The sequence below is a fragment of the Suillus discolor genome (genome assembly GCF_016758755.1).
Source record: "Suillus discolor strain FC423 chromosome Unknown F5147scaffold_1, whole genome shotgun sequence".
Lineage (NCBI taxonomy): Eukaryota > Fungi > Basidiomycota > Agaricomycetes > Boletales > Suillaceae > Suillus > Suillus discolor.
In genome coordinates this window covers 1400001-1421121 of record NW_024541248.1, presented here as the reverse complement: position 1 = coordinate 1421121, position 21121 = coordinate 1400001, and the positions used below count along the sequence as shown (strand labels likewise).

Here is a 21121-nt window from a genome sequence, read left to right as displayed (position 1 = left end):
TGTAATATGTTATGTACCTTCGTTGCACAATACATTTATTATTAAAACACTCTATTTGATGGCTGCGCATGCGTAACACCGCGTGTCCTTCGCGGAAGTCGGTAACTCGCCAGCGGCTCACTGGCCAATGCTATCGTTATACTCGTCTGGATCTATGGGCTCGTGGCATTCGCCTACGGGCCGACAGAAGTCATTTCTGCTCGGCGGAGGACAAAGATATTTAGAAAGTAAGATTCTATGCTGTGCTCCACGTTTTAAACAGGGTGGACCAATTATCAATTAAGTCTCGGAACGGCGACATCCCACGGTCCTCTTATCTCGCTGCGGAAAGATATGTTAACCAGAAAGGAAAAAGCTTGACGAAGTGACGTGCTTTTTGTATTTTTGTGCCCAGACTAGGACTCCCGGGGCAACGAACGTTACCGTAATCGAAATGCCTGCATAAATGTAGGCGACCGAAACGGATAAAGGTAACGTTAGAGCAAACGATAGTACACAAAGGGTCAGTGTGAAGAGGATCTGTGCGACTTGTGGTGTGACCTATAATCAGAGTTTACACGATAATATAACTAGGCAAAATTACCGGGCCCACCTGAAGCTGATGACGTAGGATCGGGAAAAGAGCGAACAATTGCACAGCAAACAGGACAAGAGCAAAGACGGCCAAATCGTCAGGCAGTCGCGAGGCCAAGACAACCGATGACGAGATCGCGGCATTCATGGATAGTACAGATGTCAGTCTACACGGAAGATGAGAATTGACAACAGGGTCAACGTGGCACTAACCCACCTTTCCTGTCGGACTGGTTTCATGGAACTATAATCGGCGAGCAACGCGTTAAGAAAGAAGAGACATGCTGAAAGCGCCCAAATGGAGTCCGAGGACGTTGCTGCGGTCAAAGTTCGCAAAACAGGTGACAAACCCATCAACGCGAGGAAAACAAGAAGGGACGATTTGATCGTATTTGAGCCTGGTAGGTGCAACAACAATCAATGAAGGGTCCAGGGGTGGTGGATGTGGAGACGTACGGGTGAAGGCACCACGGCCAAGATTAGAATAGCTGAGGATCTCATACATAGCATATCCCCCAAAGAAACTAACTATCGAGACCCACAACAGGACACGGGCATCAAGCCAGCGTTCCTTGAGCCTCACAAAAACTGCGAGGAATGTGAAGATTGTCGCTAAGTGCTGTGTGATCGCACAGCATAGCAGTACTAGTGGCCAATAGGTGTACGGCTTGAAATTAGCTTTAGAGAATATTAAGTACCACGTTTTGGAGATAAATTATGCCTACCAACGGTTCCGCCTCAAGGAAGAGAGGAAAGAATGAGGGTGGATGTAATTATCAGGAAAAGGCTGCCTTTCCCACAACACTTTGTTCCATTCATCGGCTTCGGATGACATTCATGCGTTCGGTGATCGTAGAGACAGTTCTTAAGGGCAGCACTACTTATGTATTTGGTAGACGTTGTGACGATCACGACCACGTGGCGGCATCGAACATCCGCCTTAATGCAATGAGCCGAACCGGGGGATTCACACAACCATATCATATCCTCCAACAATCATCATTTACCCATTTGCATCTCAGGGAGTACATGGACCAAGACAAATCAAAACGGCGTCACTTTCTTCGATCATGGGAACAGAAGAGATGGCATGCTCTACAATGAAAACAACGTGTCCGAACATCCGAGTCATGCTGTCTCACCGGTAGTCCGCTGAGTTCGACGACGTGTAAGATAATAGTGGGACATGATATACAAGAAGAAACATGCCCATGAGGCCTTGAGGGATCACTTCATGATTGTGCGGGTCCGAGGTAAATTGAAAATTATGGGAGGGATCGGCGATCCTGTTATTAAACAGCACGAGAAAACCTGGAGGTCAGAATAAGAAGTCCGGAGGATGGATGACCCACATGTTATACTGGCGGTGAGGCGATACACACGCACAAAGTATTATTCAATCCCACTAGAAGTAGCGACAGTGAGGAACGGTAAACAATCGGTCATAGAGCTTAACATTACCACTAGCCGTTCTTCATCTCTTGACGTAGGTACTGATCTCACCGCTTTCGCGGCCTCGACCTGTTCGGCAAGTCGTCCCCGATTCGGATTCGAGGCATTAGTACCTCGTGCATGTGCCTATGCTGCCTGGTGAATCCTGTAAATGGATACTAATTCAGATTCGGCTTACCGTTTTCAACCTTCTCTCAGCAGCCTCTGCAGCTGCGGCGCGAGGATTAGAAGACGGTGCCACGGTGGTGCCATCATTTGACTGGGCGACAGTGCTTCCCAACACCTGATGTCCCCCGGAATGCGCACCGGCCTTGGAGCACAATGAGCCCATGAAGCGCTAGTAGGTGGCAGAACAGACTTTGATTGTTATAATGTTACACAAGTTTGTTGTCCCTTAGTAGGTGCTAAAGAGACTGAGAACGGGTATTAAGACGTTGTGGTCTGAATTCAGGAAGCGCAGCCTACTGTGGCGCCTGAATGTGCTCTATAAGGGAAACATGTGTAGGCAAGGCATCACCGTGGATCTACTGCAAATCGTACATATCAAAGAACTATATGGGAAGCGTATTCGATATCTCTGTGTAATTTCCCCGACTGCCATTGCCAGTGGGACGCTCACGAAGGTTATGGTCTTCAGAATACCTACGCGGTAGCCATTCCTGCAATTATGACTGAGTATCACTCAAATCGAAAAGAAACTGTATGAACCTCCCACCAGCGCCTGCTGGCAGACCATGCCGTACTAGAATCCACACCGGCCTTGAGCATGCGGTTTTTAATGCTGACACTAAGTAACAGTCCGAGGATAGTCAATAAAAAGAGGGTAACCACAAGCTGGTCCCTAGGAGAATCTCGTTCTGGTAGGGACAAATTAACGTTGGCAGACACAAGGAAATTGAAGACACACGAAAACATCGCGCTTCCACATCTCCCTCTAGACCGGTCGCAGTGTCTGGATCTGTGTCGCCAAGAGATGCACCGGCGCAGATAGGCAGATTCTGATTCAAGCACCACTGCTTGGTGCACGATAGACAAGGTTTGGAGGGGTTGTCGGGCGTGTTCAGGGATAAGATCGTATAGTTGGCAGAGAAGCAGATGCCTAAATTGCGATTAGTTACTGCAGCATGATGATCAAGTTCAAGGGACTCGCATTTGCAGAAGTTTGTCACCTCCCACTTGTTCATGGCAGCTTCGACTGGCGCCTGCTAAAATTGTTAATTGAAGGGTCCCGGTTAGATAAGGATTAACTCGACGTACGATGCTGAGTATGAGCGTAATAAAGAGAAAGCTAATAAGCCGTGTGGGACCATGTCGTATCATGACGAAGCGCAGTGGCCAGGAGGTGAATTCTGTGATATTATGTGAGAAACACGCTCAAACGGTCAAACGCGTCTGCTTTCACATTTGATCGTCAAACCGAATCTTTAGACTTCCTTAATAACTTTTTTTCTTCATTATCACTGCAGGGATGTCGGCAGAATTTGAGGATGTCCTAACAAATCAACCTGTCGTGATAGACAATGTAACGCTCATCTTCCAGCTCGGCGCGTGTAGGCTCAACCAGGTTTTGAACAGGGCTCAGGAACTATCAAAGCAGGTTTTGCGGGTCAAGATCATCCGAAATGCTTTTTCCCGTCATTGTACGTTCTTACAGCGCAATGCTGGCCAACACGTGGTTCCAATCACTTGAATTTCTAGCGTTGGGAGACCAAAGCATGTGCGCGTCATGGCTGGTGCCCTCGAAGGTGATGTCTTCATCGGTCGTCGCGCCCAAGAGTTCCGCGGTCTTCTCAAAATAAAATACCCTATGGAACATGGTATTGTAACTGATTGGGACGACATGGAACGGATATGGAGTTGGATATATGCTGAAGAGCTTGGGACCCTTAGTGAAGAGGTATGTCCCTTTATCTAATATAGGTGCCAGGACGTTCCGATCAGAATGCATGAAAGCACCCAGTTCTCTTGACGGAAGCGCCGCTCAATCCAAGGAGTAATCGTGATGTAGCCGCTCAGATATTCTTCGACACATTCAATGTTCCAGCTCTCTTCCTCTCCGTACAGGCCGTTCTTTCGCTGTAAGTTATATACTTGTCATAGTTATTCTAGCCCCTTCGAACTATCCATAGATATTCTTCAGGGCGAACGACTGGCATAGTACTCGACTCTGGGGATGGTGTTACACACGCTGTCCCAGTATTTGAGGGTTTCTCCATGCCTCACGCAATTCGAAGAGTGGATGTCGCCGGAAGGTATGATGTCCATCTTCCCGTCGAATAACACCCTCATATATCGCATTACACAGAGATGTAACTGACCATCTACAGCTACTGCTAAGAAAATCTGGCCATCATCTACACACGACTGCGGAAAGAGAAGTTGTTCGGATAATAAAGGAAAAGTGCTGTTATATCGCGCTAAATCCTTCCAAAGAGGAGAAAGACACGGTGGGTCGGACTGAAGAGTTCCGACTCCCGGATGGAAACCTAGTTCAGGTAAGTTCCCAACTTCTAGTCTGGAGATGCCAATTACATATTTCTTGCAGCTGGGACCTGAGCGATTCCGCGCACCTGAAATCTTGTTTAACCCAGAGCTCATTGGACAGGAATACGCCGGTGTTCATCAGGTTGTTGTAGATTCCATCAATCGAGTTGATTTAGATCTGCGGAAGAGTCTCTTTTCGAATATTGTGCTCAGTGGAGGCAGCACGTTATGCAAAGGTCCGTAAGCTTTAGCAGGCAACTCACTCGCACTGATAGCATCTTCTTAAAGGTTTCGGCGACCGTCTTCTCAACGAAATCAAGAAGTTGGCTTTGAAGGATGTTAAGATCAAGATTTACGCCCCTCCGGAGCGTAAATACTCGACGTGGATAGGTGGTTCTATTCTTGCAGGTCTTGGAACTTTCAAGAAGGTTGGTCTCAACCTGTTCTATGTTGGCAGTTCTGAAACATATCCACAGATGTGGGTATCAGCAGAAGAGTATCAAGAGGATCCGGATATTATCCACAAGAAGCTCGGCTTCTAAAGCTTCAGCTTTACTGTGTTTCATCCCCTCTTTGTAGGACTCTATGCTCAACTATATTACCACTGCATCGATACCCAACATAATCAACTGATTTTGCAATACTCTTACGAACGCACAGATTCCAATGGAAATGCTTGTGAGCCGCATGTGCATATGATTCATGAATGTGGTTGTGAGTGTGACATACGCCATAGGTACAGCTCGCTCGACTGGTTCTTAATAATAAGGGGGGCACTCGAGCAAGAAAGGAATATAGACTAATACGAGAGGGCAGTGTCTACTTGCCCTTCTTAGCAGGCTCAGCAGCCTTAGTCTTCTTAGTACCACGGACCTGCAGACGAAGTGTATCAGTCCATTATACGATAATGATTGAAGAAATTGTCGTACCTTCTTCGCGCGGTTCTTTCTCTCGTGTCGCAGTTTACGTGAAGGCTTGTCAACTTTGGTTTCAAGGCCAGACTAGTTAGATAAAGAATGAGACCGTAGTCGTGCGGTAGGGGGAACAAAAGCTTGCCTGGACCAGTCTGTGCTTAGGCTCGAACCTCCTCTGTGATGCCTCATCATCGTAAATCAGCGCAAATCCAGTGCTACGTCCACCACCAAATTGTGTTCGGAAACCGAAGCAGACTACACGTGCTTTTTCGGTCTTGTACATGGTAGCCAACTTCTCTGCGAGCTCGTTTTTTGGTACGTTCGCCCGCGATGGGTGGAGAACATCGAGTACGAACTGACGGCGCGCCAAGAGGCGGTTGGTGATGAATTTACGGGCGCGAAGGGTGACGGGTGCTGTGTTGTCGGCCTAAAGTCATAGACCGTAAGCTTAGTACATCCAACCTGCATTGGTACCATCCATCATCTCCCGACCGCAGATCTCGCTCGGTTTCGACGATTCGACATAGTACAGCAACCTGCAGCATTTGACGGGAACTCTCACCATGATTCTTGTCGTCCTTGACGTTTTGCGACCTTTTCTTCCCGGGGTCTTGACGAAATGGTGTGTGTAGGCGTAAGTAGATCGAAATCCGTTCGGCAGAATCCGTACACAGCCACCTGCAATTGCCAAAAAGGGTTGGATAGCTCCTTAGCCTTGGACTCCCTCGGGCTTGTGATATCATAGAGTTATGTCGTCTAGCTTTGCCTCTTCGTTCGCGCCCTATGTAAGTATTCTCCATAGGCCTTTATGAATGAATTGTACCCATGTGTGCAGACCCCTCCACCAGATGACTCTTCCTACCGATCAGCCCCGTCTCCAAGCTCCAAAGCGCAGTCATGGTTTCCTGTTCACTCATCCTCACGAGGAACAGAGATATCCTATCAATCTGGCGGTCTCCCTACATTTAACAATTCTATCAGTGGGCATGAGGATACTCAGGAAGATGTTCAGCAGAACCAGTGGGAAACGAGTTATGGAATGCGTGTGGACGTTCTATCAGCCTTCGCATATATCTTGGGTCCGATCTCAGGTAAGTTATACAAGTATAAGAGATTATTTCGTCGTGTAATGATTTGCTTCAGCTTTGATATTACTTGTGCTGGAAACTCACAACGATTATGTTCGGTTTCACGGTGACCTTCCACGCTTCCTTACTGACTTACCACTGAGCTCATCGTTAACAGCCTACCAATCTGCCTTACTATTGACACCCCTGTTGTTAGTGCGCATATTTGCATCACTACTCGGGTTTCCTTCATGGATGCGGTCATTCCTCACTATTTCATTCGCACTTTCCGCACTTTCCATGGCGTAAGTGATCCGTAAAGTCGATATGAGTCCCGAGTTCACACATTTCAGCGTACGGGCGTACCTTGGAGCTTCGCGCGGAGGTCTCACACGTTATCATATCCCAATAATCGGGCTGCTCGCTGAGAGATGGGTCTTCGAGGAATGAGCTACTCTCCTCCGCGATATCATCCAACATCAATGTACACCAGGATTACACCCTCTATCTATGTAGCAACGAATACGTGAAACCATCATAACAAGCGGTGGCCCCTTTCGAGCAACAGTACGCAGTGGGTGCAAGCCACTGTATTTTTCTATGTTCACGCAGTTGATTACGGGCGGACTGGGACACGCACACTGCAGATCAACAATTTTGTGAAGGACAAGGAACACTTTCCTTCTCTAAAGCACCCATTATTGATGTTGTACGGAGAACCCACGCCTGACCTCCCGATTACACCACAGTTACAGGCCTGCATTGTATTACTCATCCGCATGTGTGTAAAACAGGACTGACTGACAGAAAGAAATGCGCACACGGTGTGGTGAATGTAACATATACTATGTGCAGAATCGAGCTCACTTTCAGTCGAACAACTCATTTCATAGAGCATCACACGGATTTATGTAAGACATCCTTGTATACTTTAATCGAAATCCATGATAATGGACTATTTCGTCTTTTCAGGGAGGTAGTCGAACGAACAGCATAGATAGTTTAAAAAGCATGAGGAAGTCCGTGATAATACAGTGGCAAGGTAAGTACAAAACAAATCTGTACGCGTGCTCTAATAGAAGTGTCAACGCGTGTGTTCTATAGATATATAGTCTGTAGTTATAGAAGAAATCGAGTCTAACCCGATGTTATATGCAAAGACCTACAACCTGGACGCCAGACGCGCATGTCGCGGTAACAGCCTTGCCGAGAACAGCCTGAAGGAGGGGTTGTATCGCATTGATGATAGCATCGGTCAGATTCTCGACGATGTCCAGGAGGTCGTCCAGAGTACATTTGAGATCGTATACGACTAGAAAGACAATTCATAGCCGCTACGCACATAAAAGATGACTGGGACTTACTGGGACCCAAGATCGGGCCGACAATAGGCAATGAGACAACAAGGTTGTAAGTGACCGTGAGGATGTCTTTGTTGGCGTTGATAATGCTCTCTAGCAAGGTTTCTAGATTGTTGGTGGGATCCAGGTTTGCGACGCCGTTGTCACCGCCAAGTTCTGCTAGAACAGAAGTGAAGCCCACAAAGTTCGTATTGAATCCAGAGAGCTCTGTTGAGGCCTGCTGTTGGAATGCGGGGTCGGAAGCGGACGCAGACGTTGCATTTGAGGCCAGGTTGTCTATACGAAAATGATAAGTAAAGGCCACAAACAATCCCCACTTTACCAACGTACGGTAATTTGCGGCGTGCTGCAAAGCCTGACGGTGATATCTTCGTAGACGAGCAAGCTTGCCGCTCGACGCGTTCGAGCTTCCATGAGCACTAGCAGCAGACGGTTCACGCAGCACGTGTGGAACACTCCTGGCGGCTTTACGTTCTGTATGCCCTGCCGTTATCCGCGATGGCGCCTTCGGTGACTTAGCTTGTATGGCTGTAGTATGAGAAGCTAGATGCTTAGGCGTGGATAACTTGTCCGTTCTGGCAGCGATGTTCGCGAACCCGTCAAAGGCCTTTGGTGAAGACGGCATTGAGATTGGTTTGGCCAGGGCATGCTGTACCGCGAAGGGTGTGCTAATCATCAACGTCATGGCGGCGGCGGGCAGGAAGACAAGGAGAGAACGCATGACCGGCATATTGAAGGAGTGGTATTAAAAGGAGCGTGGAGAAGAGTTGTAGATATTAAGACAAGCGACTCGCGCTGAAGTTATAAGAGATATAAAACTAGAGGAACAATGTGGCAAACAAGTTCCCAGACTTGCGATAGTTGTGGTAGGAGGCAAAAGTGCAACTCATCTAGTGAGACGCGTTCTTATACCCTAATATTTAGATCGCCAAACCTTATTAATCAAACCTCGTCTCTGATTGGCTCCCCCCACCTCGCGCCGATATCACGTGATAAAAAGCAATTCACCCCGCAAGATTAGGTTCAAACCTCTTCACATGAGATCTGGGCGCGGGTCATGACACTACGAGTAACGCCTAATGGCCACTATTAATCTAAGAAATACAGTTCCACTTGATCTACGGAATCGTGAGCAAGCTTCTCAAAGGCGCGTAACATTAACGTACGACATATTTTCTTACTGGGAGCCCGATCATGCGGTACCCAATGCATTACAGTTTCTATATAGTTTAAGGAAGACTCGGCACGCGTTGTGTGCAATAGAGAATCTGACAATCAACAGTCTTCGCCAATGTAATCCCATGTGCTGCGCATTGGTACGGGGAGCATAATAGGCAGTGTTTTGTCTGCAGTTCATGATTCATCGAGCACAAAAGAAGGTACACTACTATTTATTCTCTTGGAATGTTCGTGAGTGCGAGAAAAAGACTCAAAGGGAGGGGGTATGTGTAGACTGCAAAGATCGCCTAATCAACCTGTGCTACAGAGGTCAACACCACGGATGATTTTTTCGTACTTTCAACACTTGCCTAACATATCCGCTGACGCTTTTTGAAGGGCACGTGCGGCGAAGTAACGTACGTCTGCGTCAGAATCTGTTTTCTGTTGCTCTAGTACCGGAACAATGCTTTTACGGACAAATTCGCGACCCTCCGTAGTATTTCCATATGTAGTGGCAAGGACTTCTAGAGACTTTGCGACATTGAAGCGGATGTTCGGGATGGGGTCTTCAGCAAGCTGCAGGAGCGGCCCGATAATCTCAGCTTGAACAATTGCAAGATTCAGGGAAGGTGCGATAGTCTACAATTTGAAAATTCCACTCAAATCGCTGCAGCCTAGCAAAGATAAGCACGTACTGTGATCGCTTGCACGGTGGTCATCCTGTAGAGGTAATTTGGATGTTGCCCCATACCCATAACCTTAGGGACAATCTGAACCTTCGCCCAATCGACGCCGAAGACTTCCGTCAGTTTCTTGAGGTTAATGGTTGCAGATTCGCGTATACTGAAGACCGTGTCACCCAACCATGACATGCACAGGTTCCCAAGTTGCTCGTCGAAGAAAGGTTTTCCGAGTTGTGTTGCGAGAAGGGGGATATATTCTATGATAGCCTGTCTGACGCGCCATGACTTATCCTCTGCAAGCTCGATGATGGCGGGAAGGAGACTATCAGACAGGAGTTCAATATCAATGACTGACAATAGCAATTTCAGAGAGCTATTCGCATGCAAACGAGCAGGAAGCTTACCACCATTTACAGTCTCGAGCTTACTGATGACATTGAGGCGAACGTCGGGAAATTCGTCCTTTAAAAGATGAAGGAACAAGGGTAAGAGATGCTCTATAGTAGCATCTCTGCCCAAGAGCGGTGCAAGGCCACTGATATGGTTTGCAAGAGCGGCTCGCACGTGCTGAGACGCATCATGCGAGAGGTCACGCACGCAAGGCACGATGCGTGCAAGGATGACTTCCTTCTCGAGCAGTTTCGAAAACCCTGAAAGTCGAGGGCGGAATCAAGCAATATTCTATAGTAGTATCGATTACCATACCTGGAATTTGGCCTGCAGCCGCTGTGCGTACTTCTGCCTCGTTATCTTTCAGAAGCTGCACATATTGCCCTATTAACTCCTCCCTAACCAGTTCTGTGCCGACGGCTTCTGCGAGCTAAACGCCAATATGAATTATGGTACCCAGATAAACGTAGAATTTGGCATCAGGGACGCACCTCATTAAAATGTGTTGCAGCCATATATCGCACTCGCCAGCTCTTATCAGCAATACTGTGTCTAATTTGCTTCAACAGCTGCTCCTTCACCTCAGGTGGCGTAAGTTGCTTCGCGATAACAATAAGATCTTCTACTGTGAGTAAGCGCACAGAATCCTGATCATCGGATTGAAGTCTGCGGTAGATAGGTAGCCCATCCGACAAGACATGTTGCTTTGACAGGTTTTTAACAAATGGCTGCCAGAAAGTTAGTATTTCAATCGACGCAGAGACGGAATATATATTACGCACCCCGAGCCACTTTGCTGCAGCACGTCTGACCATAGGTGTATCATCTGCACCCAGAGCGGCGAAGCCCTTCCGGAGATCCTCCTGGATTGACCACGATACTTTGTTGTAAACTGGAGGATACAGTGCAGCAGAAGAAGTGCGTGATGTAAACCATTCGCCCTGTGAAAGCCGCTTCAGGAGTGGGATGTAAAACTCTTCGATTTGCGGAGTAGATAGAACTTCGGCTATTTTGGCGATAGATTCTGCAGCCTGGTGGCAAAAGTATAAGTTATTAACCAATCGATCCAGCAACATCTCTTGAGGACGCGCACCTTATCCCGTACCAGGGTCTCTTCTACTGCGGATAAATTCTCCAGGGGGCCTAGCAGCACATGAGCGAATTGCTTTCCACCAATGTACTCCTCAAAATTCCTTCCAAGCTCTTTGGCCAAAGCCAGTAGTACCTCATCCTCATCATCGACAGAATCTTGCAAAAAGGGAACAAGCTCGTCACGGGCACGATCTGGCCCTAAAGCAAGTGCAATCGTGGGTATGCTGTGAATAGCGTTGAGGCGTAGTTGAACGTCTTCCGAGCGCAGCTCGTCCATTAGAACGGCAATAGGTGCAATCTGCAACAATGATGTGTTACTTTCATGTTGTTCACCATGGAATTTTGATGATGAGACTCACGTCCTCCATGGTGTATCCGGGTTCCATCGCAGTGGCGCTGTACCAAGAGACGTTCAGTCCCAGTTGAGAAATCACGCGGGGGCTTCTTACTGTTTAATAAGTCAGATGCTAGCCTGCTACACCTCTACAAGAGTTGCAAGGCTGGAGATGGTTGTGTTGGAAAGTGTGATGAGTCTAGCGATTAAACGTTGAGGGCAAGTGATCTGTCCTTGATTAAGCTTGATTAAGATGAAGGGTGTATCTTTGTTTAGCCTGAGGTGCATTTAATTCAATCACCAGGCCAATATTTATCGTTCAAGTTTGCAACTATAACTACCCAGTGCAGAATATCAGAAATATGATGATCGCACTGACTCCATGCTACCCGTAGGGACGTCGCTGAAGCAAGTACTAGCCTATCGTACTGATGCCCGACTTCGAGAGCTGGTACTCGTGAGACATTTGACGGAATCGGAACTGACCAAGTAGTGCCGTCATAATTTCATACTGGCCTTTAAACTAAGGACCTTCCCGGGTGGAACGAGGCTAGTCACTGCACCAACAAACCTAGCCCCAAGGGCCGTCACGAGGGATAATAGACAAATCACTCAATACCTAAAATCAAGAACAACTTCATCACGGATCCTGTTGTACATATAGAGGGTAAAGCAGTTAACCTCCGACTAAAAGATATTCGTCCACTGTAACCTCTTCACGAAGAAGAGAAATAGAAAAAGTATGCGATAATCATCAACAGCATGCCCAACGGCTCAGTTGAAACGACAGACCATGACGCAAGCCATGAGGTCTACCTCGCGATGACGGAGGGGCACCATCATCCGGGTTGCAAGTCCCTGTAATATCCCATCGTTAGTATTGAATCAGTGTCGGACAATCATACACAATAACTCACAACCCAATAAACCATGAGCCACCACCCGCAAGGGCTCCATATAAATCTATAAAATCTCAACCCGTTCCAGAGCGGAAGGCACCCATAGTCTTTGGCAAGTTCTGCAACCAGTACCGATCTCGGCAGAATACTCCCAACGGGCTTCCACTTCGCTGTGTGCATGCACACAGAGATCCACATACACCCAAGGCAACTCAAAGTAAAGCGAGACCTGGCTCGAAACTAGCCTCATCGGATCGACAGTATGTAACAGCATTTTGACGTCAAGGTGTACACCGAGTTTATGAGACCGTAAATCCATGTCCTTGGTTATAAACTCAGCGAGACTGAGTCACACCGCACGAAGTACGGAAGCATCGATAAACCTTGTTGAATCGTCCTCGTATGCTTTGACCATGACTTGCCCTGCGAGCAGCACTTCATGTGCCTTTTTGCAATATAGCACCACAGTTGTAGTACGAGTATTCCTTGTCCATGCGGGATAGGCAGTGTATGATATAGCTGCGTGATGCACCTTTCTGTGCAGGTATAGACTATAGCATGGCGCAATAATGCATATCGAACCGTCAAGGCGGGCGATGCTGCACGCGGGCGCATCGATGCACCGATAAACCACGCCGGAGGCATCGAGGCGAAGAGTCATCGTGTGCAACGAAAAAAGGTAACTTGGTCCTTTGATCACGAGTTTCGTGATAGCGCAATTGTCAAGTGGGCAAGAAGGATAATGCTGCATACAAACGCACGAATTAACCACGCCGAAGGTGTCAAAGTGAAGAGTCATTGGGTGTGATGAGACAAGGCGCCTTGACCTTTGATATCATGTGTGTTGTGATAGTAGCAATTCGTCAAAATTTACAACGAACAGGTGACGCCATGACAGTATGGCAAAAGTTCAGAGGATGTAGCAAAGCAGCCACAGCACCGATAAGAAGTAAAAAATCGAAAACATATCAGCTGGAGACGCTGAACAAACAGGAAGTCAGCAACGATTCAGGACAACTTTGGTCTGCGGCGAATGTGACGGCATATGCATCTACCTATTTGAAGAGTCACTGCCGCGCCGCGAAAGGATCGCAGAGGAAGCCGATAAGAGGGCTTCTTTCTCGGCCGACCTGGCCCGACCATAAACACAATCTCGTTCGGGAGTCAGGAAGTGTGAAAGAGGTGTCGACAGTGGGAGAGGTGTATGTCATGAGTTGACAGTGACAAAGTAAGAACAAGGTAGAAAAGTAAGCGATTCTACCTAAGGGCAGGCTTTTGATTAGTCGCGGGGGCCGGGCCGCTAGCCTCCTCCCAGGGTAATCCCAGGGGGTATATCTCATAGTTGCCAACTCAGTCCCTCAATCTCACCATCTACTTCGAAGATGCCAGTCAAACAGGTTTCTGGGCGAGTTACTTTGACTCATGCAAAGGTCCGTGATAGACCAGACTAAAAGTAGACATCCCTGATTCCTGAAATAGGGTTCCTCTGCGGAACTACTTCTGTACGGTGCGACAGTCATTTCATGGAAGGCTGGAACCATCACCGAACCTCAGCCAATTGAGCGGCTATTTGTTTCATCCAAATCCGCTATTGATGGCTCAAAGCCCGTGCGGGGAGGTATCCCAGTTATATTTCCTTGCTTCGGACCTCCCAGCCACCCAGAGCACATGAAACTTGCCCAGCATGGTTTTGCCAGAAATGAGGTGTGGAAATTCGATAGCATTGTAATGGACAACGACGAGGGGGTATCCGTGAGACTCAGTAAGTACCATCTCACTGGATTTGTGTCGCTTGATATATTTTCTCTCAGCGCTTGAGCCAACTGCGGGTATCACAGCAAAATACGATAAACCATTCCATCTGGCTTATATCGTTACCCTGGCTGAGCATCAGATTAGTACTGATCTGCACGTCACGAATACGTCGACCTCCGCGGCTTACCCACCAGACAATCTCGAATTCCAGGCTTTGTTCCACAACTATATCAAGGCCCCTGCAAATGACGTCCTTGTTTTCCCATTGCAAAGCAAAAGTTATTTTGACAAAACAGAGGCATCTGAAGAAGCCAGAAACAAACCGAAAGTCGAGACTAGAGCAGGAGTTGACGTTCGTCAGTTCACTGACTCTGTGTACGAAGATGCAGGGGGCAAATATGAAGTCACGTGGCCAGGAGGTGGTGTAGAGATTACGGTTCGGGAGCTAAAGGACGTTGTTGTCTGGAACCCTCAGCAGGTTGCAGGTGTGAAAATGGGAGACATGGAAGATGGGGGATGGTGAGCATTTATACTGGTTAATGCATTTGGATGCTAACACCCCGTAGGGAAAGGTATGTATGTGTCGAGCCGGGTTATGTGAGGGGATTTGCGAAGATAGAGCCAGGCAAGACGTGGATTGGGCAGCAAGTTATATCTGTCATTCACCATGAAAGGAGGATCAATCAGTTGTGATTAGTCGTTATGAATCGCGCACTTATTCAATACCATTAGACCAGTGAAAGAGAGAGATTATTAGTAGATTTTGTAGGTGTGCAGCTCAAGTGCAGCTGCAGGAACTTGAACATTGCTTGAACATGTGACTTAACCTATGTTTTTGGCATGTGACAAGCGCGTCCACGTCTAACTCGAGCCGCCAGTAGGGCCCCTCACTGATACTTGCGTTCAGTGCATGCGTTGAGCGACATTTCTTCCACGCTGTTCATACTGTACAACAATTAGTTTTTATGGAGCAGGAGGCTACACTCCGAGTACTCATCAACCAAATTGACTACACTGTGGCCTCCCCTGGCCCTCTCGACAACACATCTCTCCCTCGAGTGCCTGTGATCCGTATTTATGGCGCATCGTCCACAGGAACGAAAGCATGTGTACATGTGCATCAAGTGTACCCTTATTTTTTTGTTGAGTATGAGGGTAAATTGAGTCCCGAAAATGGTATGTGGATTCAGTTAATTCCGGATGTTTTCGTGCTGACTCCAGTCAGTGAACCAGTACATCGTAAAGTTATCTCGTTCTTTGAACCATGCTATCGCCATCTCGATGAAGCGCAATCCACACTCGCGCAAATCACAGTTTGTTCGGGGTGTACTTCTCGTGAAAGGCGTTCACTTCTATGGATTTCACTCCTCTTATACGCCGTTCTTGAAGATTCTTATTGCAGACCCCGCCTTTGTCAATCGTGCTGTCACTATATTGCAGTCCGGAACTGTTATGCGAACACGCTTCCGCGTTTACGAAAGCCATTTGAGCTACATCCTGCAGTTCATGTGCGATTTCGGGCTCTATGGATGTGGCTGGATGAATATCGCGGAGGTCTGGCAACGAGGACACGAAGAAAACGATACTGAAATAACGGAGCCAACAACATTCAAGATATCACCATACTTTCGTCAATCCCGCATGCCGCTTGAAGTTGATGTTGCTGCTCATCAAATTTTAAACCGCCGTCTTTTATCCGCACGCAACATCCACCACAAATTGGAAATACCCTCACCGCCTTTACCTTCTGAACCATTTGTTCTGAGTGTTCGTGAGCTGTGGGATGACGAAAGACGTCGAAGACTTGCCAAGGGCCTCTCTCCAACCCCTGCGCTTTCTATTGATTCAAGCAAGAGGTCGAGGGGCCATGGAGGTGAATGGGTTGCGGAAATGAGGTGGTGGGAGGAAGTCAGAAAACGCATTGAAAAAGAAAGAGACCTCAAGCCCACTTTCGCAGACGGTGCGGGACTTTGGGAGAAATGGGTGATGACTACCTTTGAGAGTGTAGAAGCCTTCTGGGAGGCTGAGTGGAGAACTTGGAGGCCAGCTCGTAAAGAGGCCACTGGTCATAATGGACAGAGCACTCATATTTTGGAAGCCGGGGACAGCGAAAATCCTTTTGCACAAGCGACACAGTATGGGTCTTCGATAAATCGGGAAGGACCACCGCAAAGCACGGATGTCGATGTCGACGAGATGTTACTTTCTACACAGGAGATGAGTCAACTGATGGATCGCGAAGACCAAGAGTGGGCGGACTTGCAGGCGGGGGACACCATTGCAGAACCTGACGCTGCTGCTGATGATCAGTTGGCCGAAGAAGGGCCTCCTACAGACTTTGGGATGGATGTGCCCAATCCCTCTGGCGAGGCTGAAGCTACAACTGATGGGAACGAAAGGTTCAATCACTTATTTTCCAATGCTCGTGTGCTCATACTTGCCTCAGCAGACTCGGCTCTCCTACGCGGGAACTTCCCCGAACAAATTCATTCCGACATTCATGGCGTGATCTGGAAATGTAGGCAACTCCTTCTTTTAAAAGTCATCATTTAAATGAGAACAGCTGCAAACGAGCGAGGAGTCTTTCAGCATCTTCAGAGCTTTCAGCAACTCCTGCCAAGTGAGCACACTTACTTCCATGGAAGGGTTTTTCATTTGTGCATATTTAGGAGAATGCGGTACATCAGTAACGAGGTCGCCTACGATGCGACTACACCGATGATGTAATTGTTGAAGCTACCATATATCGATCAGTATTGAATGGTTGCAAGCAGACATGCGCTACCATCTATGGTTCCTATAGAGCCCGCAACACAGCGAGAATTATCCCCTGGCTCATCTAATTCAGCTGATAATAGTGTTGGATGCGATATCGAAGAAAACCCATTCCTATTTCGAGGTGAACAGTCGATTGATGTATCAGGAAGGCCGAAGAATTCACAGGGCCCTACAATTCGCTCAACGTCAATAGAAACAAGAAAGGAACGCCGAGACGATCGCGTTGAACGCATTGAAAGCATTTTACAGCCGACCTTACCAAGAGTTTCGTTTTCAAGACATATACCACCAACCTCAAGCCCAACCACGGCATTCGTATTCGCTGTACCACCGCCATCCTCCTCTGAACTTTTCAGGACTATTGAGACATACGGTATCCCCCGAAGGCTTTATCGTAATCCTTATTACTCCAAGCGTGCAGATGCTCCAGAGCACCCCAGAGAATACGCAGGTCTACTGTATCACCTTAAAGGCGGGGAGGGACTGAACGCCCTGGACCAATGGAAGTCTCATGGAAGTCAGCTTCATACGGGAAGAAATGTGCGTCGTTTGAAAGGCACGTCTCTGTCATGGGGATGGGAGTATGCAGCCCTGCCTCCGAGTAAAACTCAAATGAAAAGGTGGCTAAAAGAAAACCCAGTTCAGCGGGCCTCAAGGGCCAGGATATGCTCTCAGGTAAGTTGAATTTACTATGTCAAAGCAACATCTCATGAGAGGTTATATAGATTGAGAGCAGTACCCAAATGAATCCCTATGGCCTGAAGTCAATGCCACATGTTCGATCTGACTCCAACACCAGAGCAGCCCAGCACATGTCCTTGTTTTCCCTGGAAATGTTTGGTAAGCCCCGAAATGACCATTTGCCATGTGCTCACCTTCGTTGTTAGCTCCTTCACGTGGTAATAAAGTACCTGACGCAAATGTTGACGGGATTGTTGCAATCTTCTTTGCTCTCGGGGATGATAATATTCATTCAGTGTTTCACGAACGAGGCATCCTGGCAGTTAAGAATGCGCAACTGGATCCTCGTCGAATACGCGATTTCCCGTTGGAGATTGTCGCTGACGAACTGGAGTTACTCAATCGGATGGTTGACATAGTAGTTGACTTTGATCCGGATATCATCGTCGGCTGGAATGTTCAATCAGCATCTTGGGGCTATCTCAGTGCTCGAGGAAACCATTATGGTTCGTGCAAGGTCTTTTCCAATTTTTGGTAATTAATACATGTGAAGGTTTTGACATTGGCGAGCTTATATCTCGAGCTCCTAACAAGAATGATGCTGCAGGAAACTATCAATGGAGCCAGAGGACAACAACCACGTTCAAGGTCACTGGTCGGCATGTGTTCAATGTCTGGAGAATTATGCGAGTTGAGCAGACACTGTCCATATATTCTTTCGAAAATGTGGCCTTCCAGTTACTGCGTAGAAGGTATGCTGACCAAATCCATCACCACTATTTCACCGCTCATCTGCACAGGGTCCCTCGTTATACTCCTGAGGTTTTAACGACTTGGTATAATAGTACAGATCCCGTGCACACCTCCCGTGTCCTTCGCTACTTCCTTGAACGGACGATATTGACACTGGAGATCCTCCAAGAAGCCGAAACAACCACAAAAAATGCGTGAGTCTTCAATCCAATCCAATTCAAGTCCTCATATACGGCGCCAACAGAGAGTTTGCGCGTGTCTTTGGAGTCGACTTTTACTCCGTAATCAGTCGAGGCTCACAGTTTAAAGTAGAGTCATTCATGTTCCGCATTGCGAAGCCAGAAAGCTTTGTTCTCCTATCTCCTAGCAAACAGGATGTGAGTCCGAATGATACCATTCTTCGAAATCAGTTGACACCGTCTTTTAGGTTGGAAAACAAAATGCTGCAGAATGTATGCCTCTCATTATGGAACCCCTCTCCGCCTTTTACAACGGACCTGTCGTCGTGCTCGACTTCCAATCACTTTATCCGTCAATTATGATTGCTTACAATTATTGCTACTCAACCTGCCTCGGGAGAATAGTCGACTTCCAGGGTCGTAACAGGTTTGGTGTCGTGGATCTCCAAAGACCACATGGACTCTTGGAAAACTTGCAAGACCACATAATAGGTCAGTTATCTCTTTTGTGGGCTTCATGCTCGTCTTAAGCTCTCGGCTATAGTCGCGCCGAATGGCATTATGTACGTGAAGCCTGAAGTGAGGAAGGGTTTACTTGCGCGCATGCTCACGGAGTTGTTGGACACCCGAGTAATGGTCAAACAGGCGATGAAGGGTTCGAAAACTGACAAGGTAATGTGTATGTCGTCAATTCTGACTACAATAACCATGGTCACACAGGCACTTAGTCGAGTTCTGAACGCCCGCCAGCTCAGTTTGAAATACATCGCTAATGTCACCTATGGATATACAGGCGCAACATACTCTGGCCGTATGCCTGCTGTTGAGATTGCAGACAGTATCGTACAAAGCGGCAGAGAAACCTTGGAAAAGGTTGGTATTTCAGCCATGTTGTTTTGTATGAGCCTGAAAGTGGAGTCAGGCTATAGAAGTCATCGATAGCAATGCTAAATGGGGAGCTAGAGTTGTTTACGGGGACACGGACTCCCTGTTCATATACCTTCAAGGGAAGACAAAAGAGCAGGCTTTCCACATCGGCTATGATATCGCGGATACGATTACGGCGATGAATCCAGCACCCATCAAATTGAAATTTGAAAAGGTCTATACATTCCGAGATAAACGAGTTGACTACTAATGTTTAGACTAGGTGTATTTGCCATGTCTATTGATGGCGAAGAAAAGATATGTTGGATTCAAATTTGAGAATCCAGACGAGACTGTCCCCGCATTCGATGCGAAGGGGATCGAAACTGTCCGTCGTGATGGGGTACCTGCTCAGTCAAAAATGACAGAAACGTGTTTGAAGTGAGTATGTTTTTGTATTCTCGCGACACGAACCCTTGCCTAAATTCGCGGCAAGAATTTTATTCCGTACCCAGGATCTTAGTCAAGTAAAGGACTATTGCTACCAGTCATGGACTAAAATTCTTCAAAACCAAGTCTCAATACAAGATTTCATATTTGCAAAGGAAGTCAAGATGGGGACATATTCGTGCGTGAAAATCTATTGATGCATTACATGTACTGGAACGAGGTTACATCAGTGAAAAGGCACCACCTCCACCAGGGGTAGCTGTTGCCGCTCGAAGAATGATAGAGGACGAGAACGACGAGGTTCAATATGGCGACCGGATTCCATACGTGATCATAAGAGGTGGTCCCCAGGCGCGGCTTGTGGACAGGGCGGTGTCCCCAGAAGAATTATTGCAACATAAGTGCGCCCTTTATCTTTGCTTTTGCTGTGAATCCGAACTGCTGCTAACCACAATCTAGGCACATGCAATTAGACGCTTCATATTACATATCCCGCGTTCTGATTCCACCGCTCGAACGTGTTTTCAATCTGATAGGTGCTGACGTCAGAACTTGGTTTGACGATATGCCGAAGGCTATCCGAGTCGATAATCCAAATCCTCTTGCAATGTCTCCCAAAAAACAGAGGATCGCAGCAAATCGGTTGAAGATAGATGAACATTTTCAGAGTTCCCAGTGTCTTGCATGCGGTGGCTTGTCTTCAGACGGTAGGCATTCTTATCTTTTGCCTCTCTTCAAGGTTAATGAATTCACGACAGGAATATGCGAAAGGTGTCGGAGAATGCCCCGAGAAACAATGCCCGCCATCCTTGATCAAATACGAAAAGGAGAAGGCCGGTTCCTGGATGCACAACGGGTATGCGCATCGTGCGCGTCATCCGCAAATGCAGAGCCAATTGAGTGCATTAACATTGACTGCCCGTGGTTGTTTGACCGAAAAAAAGCAGAAAGAAGGGCGGAGTTTCTTGAAGGGTTACAGGTACTCATGGAGGACCTTGAAATGTTAGAGGATTGCTATGACGGTATACCAGACTGAGATAGTTAAGCATTAATATTCATCCTTAGCATCAGGAAAGCATCAAGTTCCTCATTTGCTCCTTATTTGCCTTAATTCACACAATAGTAAGTTAGCATCTACTTACTGTTTATGTCTATTTACTTGAAAATCGTAAACTCGAGTCTGACTAAGTTGCTACTTATGGCGCGAATTTGTTGCAGTCATGTGATGTGCGCGTTGTTGATGCATTG

At 47.3% G+C, this 21121-nt stretch overlaps 10 protein-coding genes across 10 annotated transcripts; 4 read left to right on the top strand and 6 right to left on the bottom strand.

The window, feature by feature from the left end:
• Positions 1-20: 20 nt before the first annotated feature.
• F5147DRAFT_12536 (phosphatidylinositol N-acetylglucosaminyltransferase subunit C) lies at positions 21-1509 on the bottom strand. Its single transcript, XM_041428156.1, has 6 exons — positions 1303-1509; positions 1030-1251; positions 791-971; positions 593-740; positions 374-540; positions 21-321 (listed from the first exon to the last, which is right to left on the bottom strand). The coding sequence occupies exons 1-6, from the start codon at positions 1406-1408 to the stop codon at positions 276-278; spliced, it is 870 nt and encodes a 289-aa protein (XP_041300280.1). The 5' UTR covers positions 1409-1509; the 3' UTR covers positions 21-275.
• Positions 1510-1818: 309 nt separating this feature from the next.
• F5147DRAFT_12419 (uncharacterized protein) lies at positions 1819-2466 on the bottom strand. The gene is made up of 4 exons (XM_041428149.1): positions 2204-2466; positions 2035-2151; positions 1926-1978; positions 1819-1859 (listed from the first exon to the last, which is right to left on the bottom strand). The coding sequence occupies exons 1-3, from the start codon at positions 2354-2356 to the stop codon at positions 1970-1972; spliced, it is 279 nt and encodes a 92-aa protein (XP_041300279.1). The 5' UTR covers positions 2357-2466; the 3' UTR covers positions 1819-1859; positions 1926-1969.
• A 12-nt stretch (positions 2467-2478) lies between these two features.
• On the bottom strand, positions 2479-3400 carry F5147DRAFT_663672 (uncharacterized protein). Its single transcript, XM_041434916.1, has 5 exons — positions 3283-3400; positions 3176-3227; positions 2933-3124; positions 2734-2882; positions 2479-2684 (listed from the first exon to the last, which is right to left on the bottom strand). Exons 1-5 carry the CDS (start codon positions 3343-3345, stop codon positions 2577-2579), a joined length of 564 nt encoding a protein of 187 aa, XP_041300278.1. The 5' UTR covers positions 3346-3400; the 3' UTR covers positions 2479-2576.
• On the top strand, positions 3401-5188 carry F5147DRAFT_663671 (actin-related protein). Its single transcript, XM_041434915.1, has 9 exons — positions 3401-3547; positions 3601-3665; positions 3724-3922; positions 3979-4103; positions 4155-4277; positions 4331-4520; positions 4571-4745; positions 4798-4937; positions 4986-5188. The coding sequence occupies exons 1-9, from the start codon at positions 3494-3496 to the stop codon at positions 5049-5051; spliced, it is 1137 nt and encodes a 378-aa protein (XP_041300277.1). The 5' UTR covers positions 3401-3493; the 3' UTR covers positions 5052-5188.
• Positions 5165-6073, bottom strand: F5147DRAFT_663669 (ribosomal protein S24e-domain-containing protein). The gene is made up of 5 exons (XM_041434914.1): positions 5986-6073; positions 5566-5850; positions 5439-5510; positions 5248-5382; positions 5165-5189 (listed from the first exon to the last, which is right to left on the bottom strand). The coding sequence occupies exons 1-4, from the start codon at positions 5986-5988 to the stop codon at positions 5329-5331; spliced, it is 414 nt and encodes a 137-aa protein (XP_041300276.1). The 5' UTR covers positions 5989-6073; the 3' UTR covers positions 5165-5189; positions 5248-5328.
• F5147DRAFT_663665 (uncharacterized protein) lies at positions 6074-7250 on the top strand. The gene is made up of 5 exons (XM_041434913.1): positions 6074-6208; positions 6259-6514; positions 6567-6617; positions 6669-6795; positions 6844-7250. Exons 1-5 carry the CDS (start codon positions 6173-6175, stop codon positions 6938-6940), a joined length of 567 nt encoding a protein of 188 aa, XP_041300275.1. The 5' UTR covers positions 6074-6172; the 3' UTR covers positions 6941-7250.
• A 198-nt stretch (positions 7251-7448) lies between these two features.
• Positions 7449-8762, bottom strand: F5147DRAFT_663663 (uncharacterized protein). Its single transcript, XM_041434912.1, has 3 exons — positions 8182-8762; positions 7855-8127; positions 7449-7802 (listed from the first exon to the last, which is right to left on the bottom strand). The coding sequence occupies exons 1-3, from the start codon at positions 8579-8581 to the stop codon at positions 7639-7641; spliced, it is 837 nt and encodes a 278-aa protein (XP_041300274.1). The 5' UTR covers positions 8582-8762; the 3' UTR covers positions 7449-7638.
• Positions 8763-9047: 285 nt separating this feature from the next.
• Positions 9048-11755, bottom strand: F5147DRAFT_663662 (ARM repeat-containing protein). The gene is made up of 10 exons (XM_041434911.1): positions 11627-11755; positions 11537-11573; positions 11179-11475; positions 10868-11116; positions 10577-10813; positions 10401-10515; positions 10100-10345; positions 9708-10045; positions 9381-9651; positions 9048-9326 (listed from the first exon to the last, which is right to left on the bottom strand). The coding sequence occupies exons 2-10, from the start codon at positions 11561-11563 to the stop codon at positions 9322-9324; spliced, it is 1785 nt and encodes a 594-aa protein (XP_041300273.1). The 5' UTR covers positions 11564-11573; positions 11627-11755; the 3' UTR covers positions 9048-9321.
• A 1894-nt stretch (positions 11756-13649) lies between these two features.
• F5147DRAFT_663653 (galactose mutarotase-like domain-containing protein) lies at positions 13650-15318 on the top strand. The gene is made up of 4 exons (XM_041434910.1): positions 13650-13840; positions 13890-14172; positions 14222-14684; positions 14732-15318. Exons 1-4 carry the CDS (start codon positions 13793-13795, stop codon positions 14856-14858), a joined length of 921 nt encoding a protein of 306 aa, XP_041300272.1. The 5' UTR covers positions 13650-13792; the 3' UTR covers positions 14859-15318.
• F5147DRAFT_12305 (uncharacterized protein) lies at positions 15010-21039 on the top strand. The gene is made up of 21 exons (XM_041428141.1): positions 15010-15341; positions 15391-15500; positions 15555-16564; positions 16612-16683; positions 16729-16785; positions 16835-16888; positions 16940-17618; positions 17669-17783; positions 17831-18130; positions 18178-18376; positions 18425-18571; positions 18622-18754; positions 18805-19048; positions 19101-19228; positions 19277-19429; positions 19479-19658; positions 19707-19864; positions 19920-20051; positions 20104-20274; positions 20333-20580; positions 20632-21039. The coding sequence occupies exons 1-21, from the start codon at positions 15131-15133 to the stop codon at positions 20907-20909; spliced, it is 4779 nt and encodes a 1592-aa protein (XP_041300271.1). The 5' UTR covers positions 15010-15130; the 3' UTR covers positions 20910-21039.
• Positions 21040-21121: the final 82 nt, after the last annotated feature.